We start from the raw sequence: 17597 nt of genomic DNA on the forward strand, positions 1-17597 counted from the left end.
GACATAACCAGTTACCATCCTCAAAGCTACTTGCTTCAATGTCTTTTTTTGTTTGCAAAATACTTGGTTGCTTTCCTCCATTTACCTGTCTTTGGCTCACTGTCCAGCAAATGACTGCTGAGTTCCCTTTCTCTCTGAGTATGTAAATTAAGAGCAAGTTGCCTATTGGCATCACGTTCTTCATTTAGAGGCTGCCTTTGTTGCACATCTGTGGTAAATGTGTAATCTATTAAGAAATTCTGCTCTGAGGATGTTCCTTTGAGTTGTGTTAGTCTGCCATGAGGACTGTTTATGTGCTAATAGTCCCTGAAGTGGGGCTGTTGAGCTTCTCCGTGGATTTTCTATGATTACAGATGGAAAGAGTTTTAAAAACTGCATGGAAGCTTAAGATGAGATATTATTATGTAATGCTCTTCTGCCTGTGATGCATCAGATCAGTGTGCTGGACAGCAGCCTCTCCGTCTGTGTACACTCTGAGTTTCTAACTGCGGTACAGGAAGACTATAGGAGAGATGAAGGGTAGATGATAGTGTTGCTGAGAACGCTAAAAAGATGGAAAGTGTGAAGATATGCAAGGTGTTTTGCCACTTCAGCTTTTTCCTTCTGTCTCACTCCTTCCCTCATTGATTTGTTAGTGAACTGGAGGACAGAACAGAGTTTCTAACTGTGGTGTAAGAGGCTTTTCTTCCCCACCCCTCTGAGGGCAAGTGAGCAAGGGGCTGTGTGCAGCTGTGGTTCTCTGTGTGAGAAGCAGGCAGTGTAAAGGAACTCCAGATTTCCACACATGATGGTTTGGGAGTTACCCACCCACACACACGATGAAATCACCCAGATTAGACTCAGCTGGCTAGGAGTTAAGGAATGAAGCTTTATATTCACAGCTTAGTACAATATACAAGCAGATGTTTACAGCTATAGACAGAAATATACAAATTAAAAGTGATACAGAAACACAGCAGCCCTCCCAGAAACCAGAGTCCCCAGGGGGGGCTCCCAACAACCCTTCCACCTTCTTTGCACCCCTCTACCTTACTCCAGAGTTTGCCTTACATGCAAGGTGAGATTGGGGGATCAGCTAGGGGAGTTAGAAGCAGAAGAATTAGTTACACAGAAGCTGTCTAGGACACGAACTGCAACAGAGACGCACACACTGTCTGATCTATGTTTTGTGTTCCTGTTTTTATACATCCCAGCAAGCCTATGAGTGCAGCAGACATCACCATTGTTTCCTTTTCACAGTCTATAATCTAATTTCTCTCACTAAAATGTTCCAGTTAGCCTCAAACCAGCACACTAGTATTTGTGTCTCAATGTAAAAACTGATAAACAGAGATAAAATTTTCACTGAAAAAAAAATTAATTTAATTACCTTAGCAAGTCTCAAACATGATGAGTAAAGTGCATCAGGCTCATTGAAATGACAGCTGAGGAGAACTGTCAACAGCAGTTCTTGCATACTGCATCTCCTTGCTGGTACCCAGGAGCTGGATGGAGCCTGATGAACTTCTGCAGCTTTCAGCTAGGGGCTGACCAGTAGCCATGCTTTACTCAAAAAACCGTCAGGAGGGTATGTGGCTCTCTAGCCAGGAAGGAAGTGATGTGACAGAAAACAGGGTCAGCTTTCACAATCTGCTATATTAGCTGAGCAAGCACTGCTTTCTGAATACCTGTAAGAATCAGGTCTGCCCTGAGCCTCCTCTTCTTCAGGCTACACACCCCCAGCTCCCTTAGCCTCTCCTCACAGACCTGCACTCCAGGCCCCTCACCAGCTTTGTTCCCCTTTTCTAGACATGTTCCAGTACCTCAATATCTGTCTTGAATTGAGGAGCCCAGAACTGGACACAGCACTTCAGGTGTAGCCTGACCAGTGTTCCCTGACAAGGGAATAACCTCCCTTGTCCTGCTGGCCACACTGTTCTTGATCTAGGTCAGGATGCCATTGGCTGCCTTGGCCACCTGGGCAGGTGAAGAGTTTGAGTCCTGGATTCAGTTTATATCAAAATTTGATTATATTCAAGGTGTTCCATCGGTGTCATGAGGGGTTGTTTTGGTATATGTGCTGTGAAGGTCACTAGGCAGACATGAGGGTATAACACAGGAGCCAGATAAGAAATATTTTCAGTTCATATAACTTTTAATGAAAGATTTAGAAACAAAGGCATTACAAACTTTTAAAAAATGTGTCTCCATTTCTCACAAGTGAAAAACATTCTCTGGGCTATGACCACATATGATTTTATGTAGTTTTAAGGGTTTTGTTTTTTTTATTAAGGATCTCATAATGTAAATTCACCTGAAAAGTACCCATGGTTTTTATGTACATCAGTTGACTTACAACCTCTGCAGTTGCAAAAGACACATGGTCAGGTTTCTTAAATTTTGAAACTACAGTTTATGCTCCATATTTGTCTAATGCAGAGATTTTGTGACCCAAAAAATTGCCTTTTTTTGCCAACCAGTGTATTGACATATTTCATGCATTGGCCTTCAGCTTTGCACAAACTGAGGCAAGCTCTGTAAATAAGTAATTATCCAAACTGGTTTTTTAAGCCACAAAATGACGAATTTCTTTTGCAGTGCATATTTCTTTGAGATTTCTGTCAAATCTCTAATACTGTTACTTGTCTCTTGTTTCACCTACAGGTACATTTATGTCCCAATGGGAGGATCTCAGTCCAGTCTGCTGGGAATGCTGTTTTCCACAGCCCTCACTTTTGCCTTCGTAAGCTATTGGCATGGAGGACAGAGTTATCTGTGGTACTGGGGCATACTGAATTGGCTTGGAGTGATTGTGGAAAATGGAGTCAAGAGGATCCTTTCTATTTCAGTTATCCAAGATTTAATCGTGAGTTGAATCTCTCTTCAGTTAATGTTCTTGTTTTCCGCATCTGTGGTCATCTGGACTTGCTGGTTACTAGTTTGGTTTAGTGCAGATTGAAAGTTCTCGTGTAACAGCCCACCTGTGAGCATTTCACATAACCAGAGCTTTGCAAACTATCAGCAAAGCAAGCACTGAAATATGCATGGTCTTAAAAGCTTCCTCTGCAGTTCTAGATTAAACAGCTGCTTGTCATGTTGTATATAGATGTCTGAAGAGAAACCAGTTTTAACATTTCTATTCTGAATTCACTCAGGATGGCCTTAAAATATTCATCTTCACTAAAATTAGAAATGTGTATTTCTAACCATGTCTTTCCTGGACACATGAGTGTGTAGCAGCTGCTTGCAACTGGGAAGAAGTTTACTCTGGGAAATCTTATGCCACTAAAAAGCTAAGTAAAGAAAATATTCTTTTGCTTTGAAAACCTCTGGTTTTCACTTTACTTATACTTTTGACCTTCATGCTGTCATTTCCAAAGGGAAAAAAAAAGTGTTTGAAATGAAATAGTGCAAAAAGTGCTATTTTGATTGTGATGGTAATTTTAGTTTGCAGGGTTGCTCACTATTAATTGGTGAGCATTAATTATTAATTCCCAAGTCTTCTAACAGCTGTTAGTAAGAACGGAGGGATGGAGGTGAGGCTGACTGGTCTATAGTTACCTGGAACCTCTTTCTTTCTTTTCTTGAAGACTGGAGTGACATTGCCTCTCTTCCAGTCCTCAGACACCTCTTCTGTTTGCCACAATTTAGCAAAAACGATGGAGAGGGGCAGAATGACATCAGGCAGTTCTCTCAGCATCATTGGGTGTATCTCATCAGGGCCCATGGACCTGTGAATTGTGTACCTGCTCCCTAACCCAGTCTTCATTGACTAGTGGGGGGGTCATCCCTCGTTTAGGTTTCCTCTCTTTCATCCAGGGTCTGGAGCTGATAGAGGAGTTCAGTCTTGGGAGTAAAGACTGAAGCAAAGAAGATATTTAGCAACTCTGCCTTTCTGCATCCTCTATTCTCAGGGCTACCTTCTCATTCAGCAGGGTGCCCACACGTTCCCTGTTCTTCCTTACACTGCTGATGTATTTGAAGAAGCCCTTCTTGTTCACTTTTACTTCCTTTGCCAGTTTCCATTCCAAGAGGGCTTTGGCTTTCCTTTTTGCCTTCCAACATACTCAACTCATATCATACTGTGGTAGTGACTCACTCTGCAGCCTGCTGAAGTACTGATGCTCAAGTAATTATCTTAGTCCTCCATCCCACCCCTCTCAGTTTTCCCTGTTGTGGCATCTCATGTGTGGCAAATGATACAGCCAAGTGATTTGGTAGCCAATAACAGGGAGTGCTACATTACATCGCCCAACTGTCCATCACTGCAAATCCAGCGATGCTCTGCAAGCAGTTCTTTTGCTTCCTGGAAAACAAGTTTATCAGATCCATTAATCCTCCCTCTGGGGTGAAACTGAGCTTCACCCACCATCTGACTGGCTGCAAATGTTTGTCTCTGGACAAGTGGACAGAATCGTTTCTTAGGCATCTAGCTGTTGGTCTCTTCTGCCAGGCACCCAGCAACAGAGAAGGGGACACAGTCTCAAGTCGTGCCGAGGAAGGTGTAGGCTGGATATTAGGAGGAAGTTCTTCCCAGAGAGAGTGATTGGCATTGGAATGGGCTGCCCAGGGAGGTGGTGGAGTCACCGTCCCTGTAGATGTTCAAGCAAAACCTGTCTGGGGCACTTAGTGCCATGGTCTGGTTGATTGGCTAGGGCTGGGTGCTAGGTTGGACTGGATGAGCCTGACCTCTGGGCTGACTGTGATTCAATAGAGAATGAAGCTGATCTAGCAGCTCACTGCCATTGAAGGGGGAATGATTTAATTTCCCTTTCTGCCTTTCCTTGTGGTCTCACCATGCCTTCCTGCTGGAATCTTTGTTGAGCTGACCTAGCTCTCTACCCCAGCAGAAGTCTTTACTTCCTCTGGTTATTTTATTGCTGGATGATTTGTTTCATAGAGAGGAATCTGGAAAGCACCCAAAGCAATACAACATAATAAGTCGAAGCTAAGGAAAGGAGGAACTTGACTATTTGGAACCTTCCTTTTGCAAGTACATAGGCAGTAGGGGCTGATAGGCTGAGCCTCCATGAACAAAGAAACCAATTGCTTCGCTTGCAGTAATTACTCAGCCCTGCATTGGGGCTCAAATTCAGCCTATCCAAGATAAAACTTCCTGCAGATTTCACAGCCATATCTTATATACGTTGAAGAAATATATAAGTGTAGTGTTTAATGGCACAATTTCTTTTTGCAAGTGCAACTCTACAGCTATCTCATGTCAGTTTAATGACTCCTTCTGCAGCTGCCTTAGGCAAGATCTGACCAAACATAGGAGCTCATTCAGGGGAAGTGTGTCTGTTCATCACCTTGCAAGATCAGATCTTTAGTAAGATCTCTGTAATAAGTAAGATCTCAGCTGTTCTTCAACACATGCTGGGCTTTGATCTTTATTTTCGATCATTTGGTGGGAAGAGTATTTATATCATTAGTTTATGAATGCTAAGCCTGGGTGGCCTTTTCTTCATTGGTAGTAATGTCAAAGCCCAGATGACTGGATAGCACTTGCTCCTTACCTCAACCCTGAGTTCACCAGATTTCTCTAACCAGTAATCTCTACTAGCCAGAGTAGATGTACTCTGTCTCAAAATCGATGGAAGCTCCTTTCCCCAAATGTGGAGGTTAGCCAGGACAGACTTGTGATGTCTGGCAATCAGCAACAGAACAAGGGGACACAGTCTGAAGTTGTGCCAGGGGAGGTCTAGGCTGGATGTTAGGATGAAGTTGTTGCCAGAGAGTGATTGGCATTGGAATGGGCTGCCCAGGGAGATGGTGGAGTCACCGTGTCTGGAGGTGTTCAGACAAAGCCTGGATGGGGCACTCAGTGCCATGGTGTAGTTGATTGGGTGCTAGGTTGGACTGGATGATCTTGGAGGTCTCTTCCAACCTGGTTGATTCTATGATTCTGTATCTGTATTAGGTGTTAGGGATTTATGTATGCCCTGTCTTTTATGCACATCTTTAAGTACAACTTTTCTGTATTCTTCTCCAGTTCAGCAGGAACATGAGCATTTTACTGCTCTTTTTCCTTAGTAAGAGTAAAGTGAAATAATCTCAGTCTGTCATGCTCTTAAACAAAAAAACTATGACAAAAGCTCTCCCAGATTGATTACAGTTTAAAAGGTTAAAACATTAAAATGTGGATGAGGGAAGTGAGAGAACCAGAATGAGAAGCAGAAAAATAAAGTCAAGGTGTCACATAGCTGGACACAGAGGAGGTGTTTGGACTTGGTTGTCTTAGAGGTCTTTTCCAACCAATTTCTATTACTCTATGAGTGTGTGGCACTCTTGAGCTGTCCTCCTTGATGTGAGAGCTGAGACACACAGCATTATGTACAGTGCCGTTACTTGGTTAAATTCCCTGCCTGAAACATGGAACAGAGAGGAGGGTTGTGCATTTCAATGCTGTTCATTTCACATTTTTCACAAGCTGCCACTTTTTATAAAGAAAAATAGTATTTGGGCAGGTTCTTTGAGGGTGAAGAGCAAGTGTAGGAGCAAGTACAGACATTTACTTCTGTGTATGTAAGGTTTTCACACATGCATCTGTAAGCATAGTGCATACATATGAGCTGGTAGGAGGCTTTCTTCCATCGAAAGGGGGGGTTGGCTGTGTGTTGAAAGATGCTAAAAATGTAGATCTTCTGGAAAATCCAGAAATGAACTGGTGCTAGTGCAAGACAGCATTTTGTTGAGGGAATGTTTTAGTAAGACATCAATAGAGAAAGATGAGTATCTTCTCAAATGCTATATATAATATTTATTCCTAAATTTAGAAACAAGTTCTGTTTGTGAAAATAGATCTTAGCTGACAGCTGCTTGATTTTAATTGTGTGGTCCTCTTTTTATAGGAGCCATGTAGGGAATTGTAGGTCATTTGCATCATCCTGCCTCATGGGAAAATGTTGTCAGTTCCTGCCTTCATGTGTGAATCTTTGCTTTGGAAGGAAAGTGTATACCTTGGAAAGAAACAGGAGATTGCCTCTGGCCAAAGTGCACCTTGGGGAGAAGGGAGGGAGCAACTTGCAGCAAAATAAAATAAATTAAAGGGGACAGATGCTGGGTTAGAGCTAGGTGAAAACCAGAGCAAATGGAGAAGATTTCTGTGATTACTGAAGGGTACTGAAGTATGCATTGATGGGAAATTAAGTTTGTTCTTCCTTTTGGTGTGGCAGTTGTTGATGGGTAAGTCTGGTAGCACATCTTGGTCCAATTTTCACTTGCAGGCCTCTTTCTTATTGTGTTAGTTACATCTTTGGGAATTGCACAGTTTCATTCGAGTTATGTCTTAAATTGATATTTTCCATGTGTGTTCAACCAGAGTTCTTTATTTCTGTTGTTTTTCTGTTCTGTGCTACAGTCTCTGCTCTCACCCTGTTCAACACCCATCCCTCAACTTCAGAGGATGGGGTAGGTATTCCATTGACTCTTCAGCCTCTCATCAATTGCCTTTCCTTTGCTCTTGCTGCTCTTGGAAGCCAAACTTCTACCAAAATTGATGAGCACATGGAGTTCCTCCCTCTGTTTCTGCAGTCTCCCGAGCACATTTTTGTCACTATTACCCATTGACAGTGTGCACTGACAGACATGTTTAGAGTTTGTCCCACTGCCTGGACCCAACCCATCTTCATTTCTACTGCTCACTTTAAAAATTAAACAAACTGACATTCTGTTTGGCAGAGCTTTGTCACAATCTTCAGCCTTTCCTCCGTCCCATCTGCTCGCCCAGCTGCTCAGTCACACCCTGCCCTCCATTTCAGTGTGCCTAACTGTAGATGGATAAAATAGCCAATAACTGTTAGTCAGGATGTGTCACTTCCCTTCCCACCGTCCCATCTGCTCTTCACTCTCTTTCAGCTTCTCACCCGTGCTCTTATTTTCATGCTGTCCCATTATTTGTGGCAAATGGCTGCATTGCGGATGACCCAGATTCAAGGGATTCATTGAGGTGTTCACCCTTCTGGTAATGGAGCTATTGCCAGTGTGCAGGGGGAGGTACTGAAGAGTTGGCCTGTCTTTTACCTAAGAACATATCCTGAAAGGACTTGAAACTGCTTTCAGGATTGACTGGGTGGTCTTTGCTTCTGTAGAGAAGTAAACAAATCTGGGCCATACTCTTTAGTTGCAATGCAATGAGGGGATGAAAGCTGAAGTTCACATCCTTAAAGTGTAGTGATGAAAGGAACTCCAGCAAGTGATCAGAGAGTTTTTGCAAACATTTTACTGATATGCATAGTGGCATCACCAGTGCCCCTCCTGCACTGGTACTGCAGCAACCCTACCCACAAACAATTTGCTTGTCTTCACCTCTCTGTAAAAATCCTTGTAAACAATATATGTCTGTGGTGGGTTGAAATTACCCCCAAATAAATTTACCAGACCATCTCAGATGCCTTAGAAGCAAAGGAAGCTTCCAGGCACCCAGTGGCAGAACAGGAGGACACAGCCTCAAACTGCACCAGGGCAGATTCAGGATGGACATTAGGAATAAGTTCTTCACAGCAAGAGTGATTTGCATTGGAATGGACTGCCCGGGAAGGTGGTGGAGTCACCATCCCTGGAGGTGTTTAAGAGGAGGCTGGATGAGGCACTTAGTGTCATGGTTTAGTCAACTGGAAGGGTTAAGTGGTAGGTTGGACTTGATGATCCTAGAGGTCTTTTCCAAGCTGGTTATTTCTGTGACTGTGTGATTTACAGGAAACCAAAATTTGCAGGCATATGATATAATGCATATGTACAACAATGTATTCACAATTTAGAAATGATGTAAGGATCCTCACAGGGATCCCCCTGAATTGTTCCTCAGACCCCTGGGACGAAGCCCAGAAGGGGCTAACAGCCACCTCCTACTCCTCCCCACAGAGAGAAAACTGGAAAGGTCTCAACTGCTATTACTCAGCCAAGGTTAGTGCAGAAATCAGCCAGTGTGGAGGAGTTAAGGAGCAAATGAAGCAGAAGACAGAAAGGCCAAGTAAAAGAAAAATAGTTTATACAGCAGTGTGTTGGCTTGGGAGTTCCCCTTCCTCCTGCTCTTGTGAAATCATCCACACTAGACTCAGCCGGCTGGAAGTTAAGGACTGAAGCTTTCTATTCACAGCTTAACACAAGATACAAGCAGGTATTTACAGTATAGACAGAAATAGACAAGTTAAAGGTAATACAGAAACATAGCAGCCCTCCCAGAAACCAGAGTCCCCAGGAGGGGTTCCCAAACACCCACCTTCCTTCCACCCCTCTACCTTACCTCAGTCTTTGCCTTATGTACAAGGAGATTTTGGGCGGTTGGCCAGGGGGGTTAGAAAGCAGAAGGATTAGTTACACAGAAGCAGCCCAGGACACCAGCTGCAACAGATGCACACACTGACTCTCCTGCTCTATCCTGTCTGTGTTTGTGTTCTTGTTTTTATCCATCTCAGCTAGCCCATGAGTGCAGCAGACATCACCATTGTTTAATTTTCACAGCCTATAATCTAATTCCTCTCACTAAAATGTTCCAGTTAGCCTCAAACTAGCACAAGCAGATTATATACTAGTCCAGCAAATGAGTGAAATGAGATGGATTTATCTTATTGTTGTTCTTCTGCATCCAATACAATTCTTTAGCTAAAATTTCAAATGGAACTAGAGTGTTGAGTCTAAAACTGCCCCAATAACAGACTGTTGCTAGGAATATCTAAGTTAGCTTTTGTGATGCAAAGATAAGGTGACTTTACATTAGCTTTTAAGTATTGTATCCCTAATAAAAGCTCCAGGATCTGTAAGGATGGAGCTTTAATAACTGGAGGAAGCACAGTTAATCTCTTCTCATGCACTAGGAGAGTCAATGAAAGGTAACAGAGGACTAGGTGTTGTATTAATGGTAGTTAATTTGCTTAATTTCTTCAACACAACAGATAGTGCAGTTTGCTTTTCCTATTTTAAAGTTATTATGGGTAAGTTGGCTGAGAGGTTTAAGAGGGAGAGGATAAAACCCTATAAAACAGTAATGAAGTGTTTTATGTTTTAAAGTAATGTCGTGAAATCATAGAATGGTTTAGGTTGGAAGGGACCTCAAGGATCATCCAGTTCCAACCCCCTGCCTTAGGCAGAGACATCTCCCACTAGAGCAGGTTGCTCAAAGCCTCATCCAACCTGGCCTTCAACACCTCCAGGGAGGGAGCAGCCACAACCTCCCTGGGCAACCTGTGCCAGTGTCTCACCACCCTCCCTGCAAAGAACCCTTTCCTAACATCTACTATGAATCTCCCCTCTGCCAGTTTAAGCCCATTACTCCTTATCCTGTCATTACAAGACCTTGTCAGTAGTCCCTCCCCAGCCTTCCTGTAGGTCCTCTTCAGATACTGGAAGGCTACTGTAAGATCTCCTCAAAGAGTTCTCTTCTCCAGGTTGCAGAGTCCCAACTCTTGTAGCCTGTCCTCATAGCAGAGCTGCTGCAGCCCTCTGAGCATCTTCATGGCTCTCTTCTAGACTCACTCTAACAGTTCCATGTCCTTCTTGTGTTGGGTGTTTCAGAACTGCACACAGTACTCCAGGTGGGGTCTTAAGAGAGCAGAGTAAAGGGGCAGAATCCCCTCCCTTGCTTCACTAAGTAACTCTCAGTGTCTGTGAATGTTTATATAATTATCTTCTATTCTCTACCATTGTCCTGTGATTCTGTAGTTTTTATCCACAGTTGCAGAGAAACATCTCAGTCTCTGTTTTCATACATGGATGTTTTTCAGAGTGTTGTATGGAAGATCAGCTGTTGTGTGTTGTGCATGTAGCTTGATAGGTCTTCTCCTTGATGTTTCCCTGTCCCCATTTTTCTGCTGACTCTGACTCATACACTGAGTGTAGTTCTGACTGAAGCTGATGTTTGATTTACCAGACTCTGTTTTGCAGTAATCCATTAAAATTGTCTTCCTATGCTTGTAGCTTGCCACTTATTTGAAGATTTTTCACTTAATAATTTGGCAGTTGAAGTGTTTGTTTACAAAACTGGCAGTTAAAGGTCTAGGAATGTTTTTTTGAGTTCTGCTTTGAGCATGTGTTTTATGTTTCATTCATTTGTTGGTTTGTGTATTTGAGCCTGAATTCTGGTCTTGTAGAAGGTATTAAAGATAAATTATGGCTTTTTTTCCCTTTTTTTTTTTTTTTTTTTTCATTTAATGGTGCAGTCACAAGACTTATTTTGTGCAACATCAATGTTTATGGCATTAAGGCTGAGCAGCTCCTGATATTTTCCTTAATTCCCTGGCAAATGATCATCACTTCACACAAAGCATCCAGTCTTATTTTGCTGCAGGCATTAGAATTATAGGCTCATAGAATCAGTCAGGGTTGGAAGGAACCACAAGGATCATCTAGTTCCAACCCCCCTGCCATGCCCAGAGACACTCTACCCTAGACCAGGTGGTTGGCCAGAGCCTCATCCAGCCTGCCCTTAAACACCTCCAGGGATGGGGCCTCAACCACCTCCCTGGGCAGCCCATTCCAGCCTCTCACCACTCTCATGCTCAACAACTTCCTCCTCATGTTCAGTCTTAATCTCCCCACCTCCAGCTTTGCTCCATTCCCCCTAGTCCTGTCACTCCCTGAGTGCCTAAAAAGTCCCTCCCCAGGTTTTTCTAGGCCCTTTTTAGATACTGGAAGGCCATAGTAGGGTCACCTGGGAGCCTTCTCTTCTCCAGACTGAAGAGCCCCAACTCTTTCAGTCTGTGCTCCTAGCAGAGGTTCTGCAGCCCTCTGATCATCCTCATGGCCCTGATTATGCAGAGACTTTCAGCCTGGGGCCACGAAGAATTGTTCCTTATGGAATAGTTAGATAATATTTCCTTGTGATGTGCTAGAATGAGCTTTAAATTTTGTTCTAACAACTATATATTGGAGGAAGCTAAAACTGTCTTATCCTTCTGTCACCATCTTCCTGCAGTCTTTGTGCCAAATCCGCACCTCAGGTGATAATGCAAAATATAGATTCAGAAAAATGTAAACTAATACATGGTGGAGAGGGATACACTTCACTTGTGTACCAAGACCTGATTTTTGTAATTACACTGACTTTTTCTAACTCTGCTTGAAAACTTGCAGGGATTGTTCACTGCATCCACACCTTTTCTTTTACCCCTCAGGAGCGCTGCTTCTCACCAAGAGTTCGTCGTCGACTTCATGCTGTGCTAGCATCTCTTAGCACTTCCATGTTGATTTTATCAAATCTAATATTCCTTGGGGGAAATCACATTGGAAAAATCTACTGGAACAGGATCTTTATGGAAGGTAAGTTTATTTTTACATGCTTTCTAAGTAACAGAACTTTCCAAATACTGCTTGGGATGGGCTGAGTCAGGATCTTCTCTCAGTATTACTAGGAGTAACTCTCAGTGTTCCTGGGAGTGACTTTTATTCTGTTCCTGTTCAAAACCACCAAATATCTGTCTGAGAAAATCTAGATAACTCTGGAAGCTGTGTGACCACGAAGAAATATTGCCTTTCTCCCATCAAGTCTAGATAGAGAGTTCTCAGGCTTCTCTGGCAGTGAAACCACTGAAGTACAAAGAATAGATGTGTGACAAGTTAGCAAGGTTGGATTTTGGGTTTTTTTTCTGCTCTGCTTTTCAGGTACATTAGCCAGAACAGATGCACTAAAACTAACCCCATAGATGGTATGGAAGGTTAATTGATGAAATCTGCATTACCTGGTGTAGTTGAGCAGCTAAAGGGTTTTTTATAGTGATTCTCTTGTCAGGGTGGGGACCTCACGATTTTTGAGGACAAGATTTGAGGACAGGAGAATCTGAGTCACAGTATCTGTGTGTGGTGCTGCTGAATAAGCAGTATGCAATGTTGTACTGTGAGCTGACTCAGGAGACAACTCCAGCTTTAAGTTTTTTGTCAGAGCTCAATTTAAGCAGGACTACTTTTCTTCTCAGCTGCTTACTGCTGCTAGAGCCTGTATTGTCAAATACAAGTCTTGAAGAGGAATATTTATTCCTCATGAGGAAAGTACTAAGAGGTTTCTGTGCCAAGAAGAACTCTCCTATTAAGGCCACCACTGTCTATTGTCCCTTCATGCAGTGTTTTCTCCTCTTGTTACCTGCAGTGGTTTAGAGGTCAGCTCTGGAGCTCAGTGTTCCTACTTAGGCATCCCAGAAGTAACACCCTGGTGAGACTTCATCTTGAGTACTGAATTCAATTTTGGGCTCCCCAGTTCAAGAGGGACAGGGATCTGCTGGAGAGGGTCCAGCAAAGGGGTATGAGGATGACTAGGAGACTGGAACAGTGCCTGATGAGGAGAGGCTGAGGGACCTGGGACTGCTTAGTCTGCTCTTGTCAGACCCCACCTCAAGTGGGGTTCTGGAGTGCAGTTCTGGAGCCCCCAACACAAGAAGGACATGGAACTGTTGGAGTGAGTCCGGAGGAGGCCATGAAGATGCTCAGAGGGCTGCAGCAGCTCTGCTATGAGGACAGGCTACAAGAGTTGGGGCTCTGCAACCTGGAGAAGAGAAGGCTTTGAGGAGATCTTGTAGTGATCTTGTAGTATCTTAAGGGGGCTACAGAAAGGCTGGGGAGGGACTACTGACAAGGTCTTGTAATGACAGGATGAGGAGTAATGGGTTTAAACTGCCAGAGGGGAGATTCAAAGTAGATGTTAGGAAAGGGTTCTTTGCAGGGAGGGTGGTGAGACACTGGCACAGGTTGCCCAGGGAGGTTGTGGCTGCTCCCTCCCTGGAGGTGTTGAAGGCCAGGTTGGATGAGGGCTTGAGTGACCTGTTCTAGTGGGAGGTGTCCCTGCCTATGGCAGGGGTTGGAACTGGATGATCCTTGAGGTCCCTTCCAGCCTAAACCATTCTATGATTCTATAGGACTGAGAGGGAATTTAATAAATGTTTATAAATATCTCAGTGCTGGGGGTCAGGAGGGGGGGACAGGCTCCTCCCCACTGCTACCTTGGATAGGACAAGGAGCAATGGGTGTAAGCTGCAGCACAGGAGCTTCCACCTCAACACAAGGGGGAACTTCTTTACTGTAAGGGTCCCAGAGCACTGCATCAGGCTTCTCAGTGTCCTTCTCTGGAGACTTTGAAAGCCTGTTTGGATGTGTTCCTGTGTGACCTGAGCTGGACTGTGTGGTCCTGCTCTAGCAGAGGGGTTGGACTCAGTGATTTCTTTGGGTCCTTTCCAACCCCTGGTGTCCTGTGAGCCTGCATAATGAGAAAAGAGTAAGTTCTGTATCTGAACGAATCATTTATCTTCTGAGCTCAAGCACAAACCCATTCAAACAGCCTCAGTGTTGAGGAGGTAGGATTTTGGCCATATCTTGAAGCAGGCAAAGTGTAGTGACACGTACTGAGTGTTTCTCCTCGCTGCCATTGCACTCCTGGCCCTTGCCATGCAAAGTAACCTCTCCAACAGCATCAGGAGGGCAGGGGATGCTCACAGTTTTGCCTTCTCATTCTTTGGTTTTGGCTTGGTTTGGTTTGTTTTCCCATACACAGCAGAAGTCTCACAGTGCTTATTAGGAAAGGTATATATAAATGTACTCCTGGATGTGGTGGCACATATGTAACTGCTTACAAATAGCTGTCACCTCAGCAAAGGCTTGCAACCATCAGTAAAAGTCCTCTGAAGAACAGAGGTAATCTTTTTCTTCTTCCTTAGTCAGAAACTTCCAGGAGTCTTTTAGCTGCCATTTCTTTCTCAGCATTGAATCCTGATTCTTTGTTCGGTCAGCTCCTTTCATCTGACTTCAGATCTGACCCTTTCACTTTTCTCCACATGCCCATAGAGACAACAGTTCCCAAATGCAGAAAGTAACCTTCTACCAGCAGGAAATGGAACACCAGCTGTATTTAACTTAGCAGTCATCGAGACATTCATGACAGCTTTCTAAATTGTTTATTTCCTGACAAGGGATGTTAAAGCAGCATTGTGGGGTTACACAATTACTGCCATTTGGAACCTGCTGCATCAAGTTTTCTTGGTTTATATAGGAAAAAGACACCTTCTTTTCCCCCCAGATGCCAGCTTTGTGTGTCAGCTTGAGAGCAGAAATTCAAACTGTGTCTGTTCTGGCTCTTACGAAGCGAGAGATGTTCTTACCAGTTCTGTGGTGAAAGCACATGGGCTGCAGCAGAGGCTGATCTCTTCTAAAAGTGGTGTTGCTTCTGCAGCAGGAGTGAAAAGCAGGTCAGAGTGTATTTTCCTCTTTATTTTTTCCTTGTCTGGAGGTTTTACTCTACTATAGCACAGTTCTGCATAAGTAGGCAGCTTTGGTGTTTTGGCTACAGTTCTGTTCTAGATCCACAAGCAAAGAAAGTTGTCTCAGACAGTTTTAGCATCTTTATTTTTATTTCAGAATAAACTTATTTCAGCCATCCTGAAATAGCTACTGCCTTAAAGAACAGGAAAATGAAACTCCAAGAAGCTTGAAAAAACAAAAAAATATGAATTTGGTTTGGCTTTGTCTCATTGTTTTGATTGCTGGCTTTTGGTGACAGTTTTGTTTTGGTTTTCTTGGGGGTATTTTTGAGAAGGAGAGAGCAAAATGTTGTACCTACATTTGATACATTTCATGGACTCATAGAATCATAGAATGTCAGGGGCTGGAAGGGACCTTGAAAGCTGATCTGGTCCAGTCCCCCTGCCAGAGCAGGATCACCTAGAGCAGATCACACTGGGATGCATCCAGGTGGTTCTTGAATATCTGCAGATAGGGAGACTCCACAACTGCCCTGGGCAACATGTTCCAGTGCTCTGTCACTCTCACAGGGAAAAAATTCCTTCTCAGGTTCACCTGGAACCTCCTCTGCCTCAATTTTCACCCATTGCTCCTTGTCCTCTCACTGAGCTTCACTGAGAAGAGCCTGGCTCCATCTTGCTGACACCTCTTACATATTCATAGACATTAATGAGGTCAGCTCTCAGTCTCCTCCTCTCCAGGCTAAAACCCCTCAGTTCTCTTAGGCTCTCCTCTTAAGGAAGATGTTCAACTTACTTAATCATTTCTGTGGCTCTGCACTGGACTCTCTCAAGCAGCTCCCTGTCCTTCTTGAGCTGAGGGGCCCAGAACCAGACACAATACTCCAGATGAGACCTCATCAAGGCACAGTAGAGGGACAGGTGAACCTACTAACCACAGCCCTTCTAACACCCTCATAAATCCTGACCATCCTGTGAAATGTCTTCTATCTCTTGTCATTAACATGTACTGAACTGCATTCTGTAGCATGTTTGTGCACTTTATCTCAGCCCACAAGTACCAGAAACTCTGCAGAGTTAGGATTTTATGTTTGTGGTCAACTTGGTTTATCTCAAACTTTATGTGCACTTCATCAAACCCTATGAGAATTGGCACCATATGGTGGAACAAACTGAGCTCTGATGTCCCTAAGGAAGCACTGTGAGGGCCAGAGTGCATCTCCTTCCTAAACAGCTGAGATTTTTTACTCTGTTTTATTACACTCCATTGATCGTCTTGCTGTTTAATGTGGCACTTATAAAGGATAGATGAGCAGGGAAGCAGGTGGCTCTACTGCACTTTTTATCTCTTTGCATACTGCCTTCCCCTGAGAAAATGGAACTCTAACTCCTAACTAAGTTCTGTCTGCTGCAGAGGCTGCTCCCCTGAGATACAGCACTCTTAAGTGCCCTCATGCTTTAGCCTGTCCTCATAGCAGAGACAATAATATTTCTCACTTTTAGAGTCATAGAATCACAGAATCATAGAATCATCCAGGTTGGAAGAGACCTCCAAGCTCATCCAGTCCAACCTAGCACCCAGCCCTAGCCAATCAACCAGACCATGGCACTAAGTGCCTCATCCAGGTTTAGCTTGAACACCCCCAGGGATGGTGACTCCACCTCCCTGGGCAGCCCATTCCAAGATTTGGAGATGTTCAAAACCTGTCTGAATGCGTTCCTGAGTGATCTGGTATAGGAGATCCTGCTCTGGCAGGAAGGTTGGGCTGGATGAGCTTTTGAGATCCCTTCCAGCCCCTAACTTTCTGTGATTCTATGGTTCTATCAAATACAGTAATCCTTCTGTAAATTCTAACTTAGGCTTTGAAGCAGTCCTAAGAGTGACTTCATAGAATCATATAATATCAGGGGCTGGAAGGGACCTCAAAAGCTTATCTGGTCCAGCCCCCCTGCCACAGCAAGATCATTCAAAGCAGATCACACTGGGATGCAGAGAGGGAGACTCCACCCTGGGCAGCCTGTTCCAGTTCTCTGTCACTCTCACAGGGAAAAAATTCTTCCTTAGGTTCATATGGAACCTCCTCTGCCTCAACTTCCACCCATTGGCCCTTGTCCTGTCACTGGGCATCACCCAGCAGAGCCTGGCTCCAGCCTCCTGGCACTCACCCTGCACATATTTATAAACACCAATGAGGTCACCCCTTAGTCTCCTCCTCTCCAAACTAACAAGCCCCAGCTCCCTCAGGCTCTCCTCATGAGGAAGATGTTCAACTTCCTTAATCATTATTGTGGCTCTGTGCCACTTACAGGTTAATTAGTATTCATTAGTTAGATGGGAGCAGTTTGGGTATTGGAAGCAAGCTGTGGCTAAAGATCTTCAAAACTCTACTAAAAAAATGAAATATTCTTAGAGTATGGTGGTGGACTGAACTGTGACAAGTG

At 43.9% G+C, this 17597-nt stretch overlaps 1 protein-coding gene across 12 annotated transcripts in view; it reads left to right on the plus strand.

Moving 5' to 3' along the window:
* The window catches only part of HHAT (hedgehog acyltransferase), a 215459-nt gene that overhangs the window by 102269 nt on the left and 95593 nt on the right, over nucleotides 1–17597 (plus strand). For 10 of the 12 annotated variants that reach the window (XR_010307048.1, XM_064164441.1, XM_064164433.1 and 7 more), the window contains exons 14-15: nucleotides 2644–2845; nucleotides 12090–12234. Coding sequence is in view for 11 of the 12 variants with exons in the window: in XM_064164441.1 (XP_064020511.1) it covers nucleotides 2644–2845; nucleotides 12090–12234 (347 nt within the window). In the remaining variant the exon portion in view is untranslated. Of the gene's footprint in view, nucleotides 1–2643; nucleotides 2846–6830; nucleotides 6897–12089; nucleotides 12235–12576; nucleotides 12688–17597 lie in introns of those variants that run through there. The other 2 variants (XM_064164436.1, XM_064164443.1) reach the window with 2 other exon arrangements.

Source organism: Pogoniulus pusillus, chromosome 25 (assembly GCF_015220805.1).
Source record: "Pogoniulus pusillus isolate bPogPus1 chromosome 25, bPogPus1.pri, whole genome shotgun sequence".
Lineage (NCBI taxonomy): Eukaryota > Metazoa > Chordata > Aves > Piciformes > Lybiidae > Pogoniulus > Pogoniulus pusillus.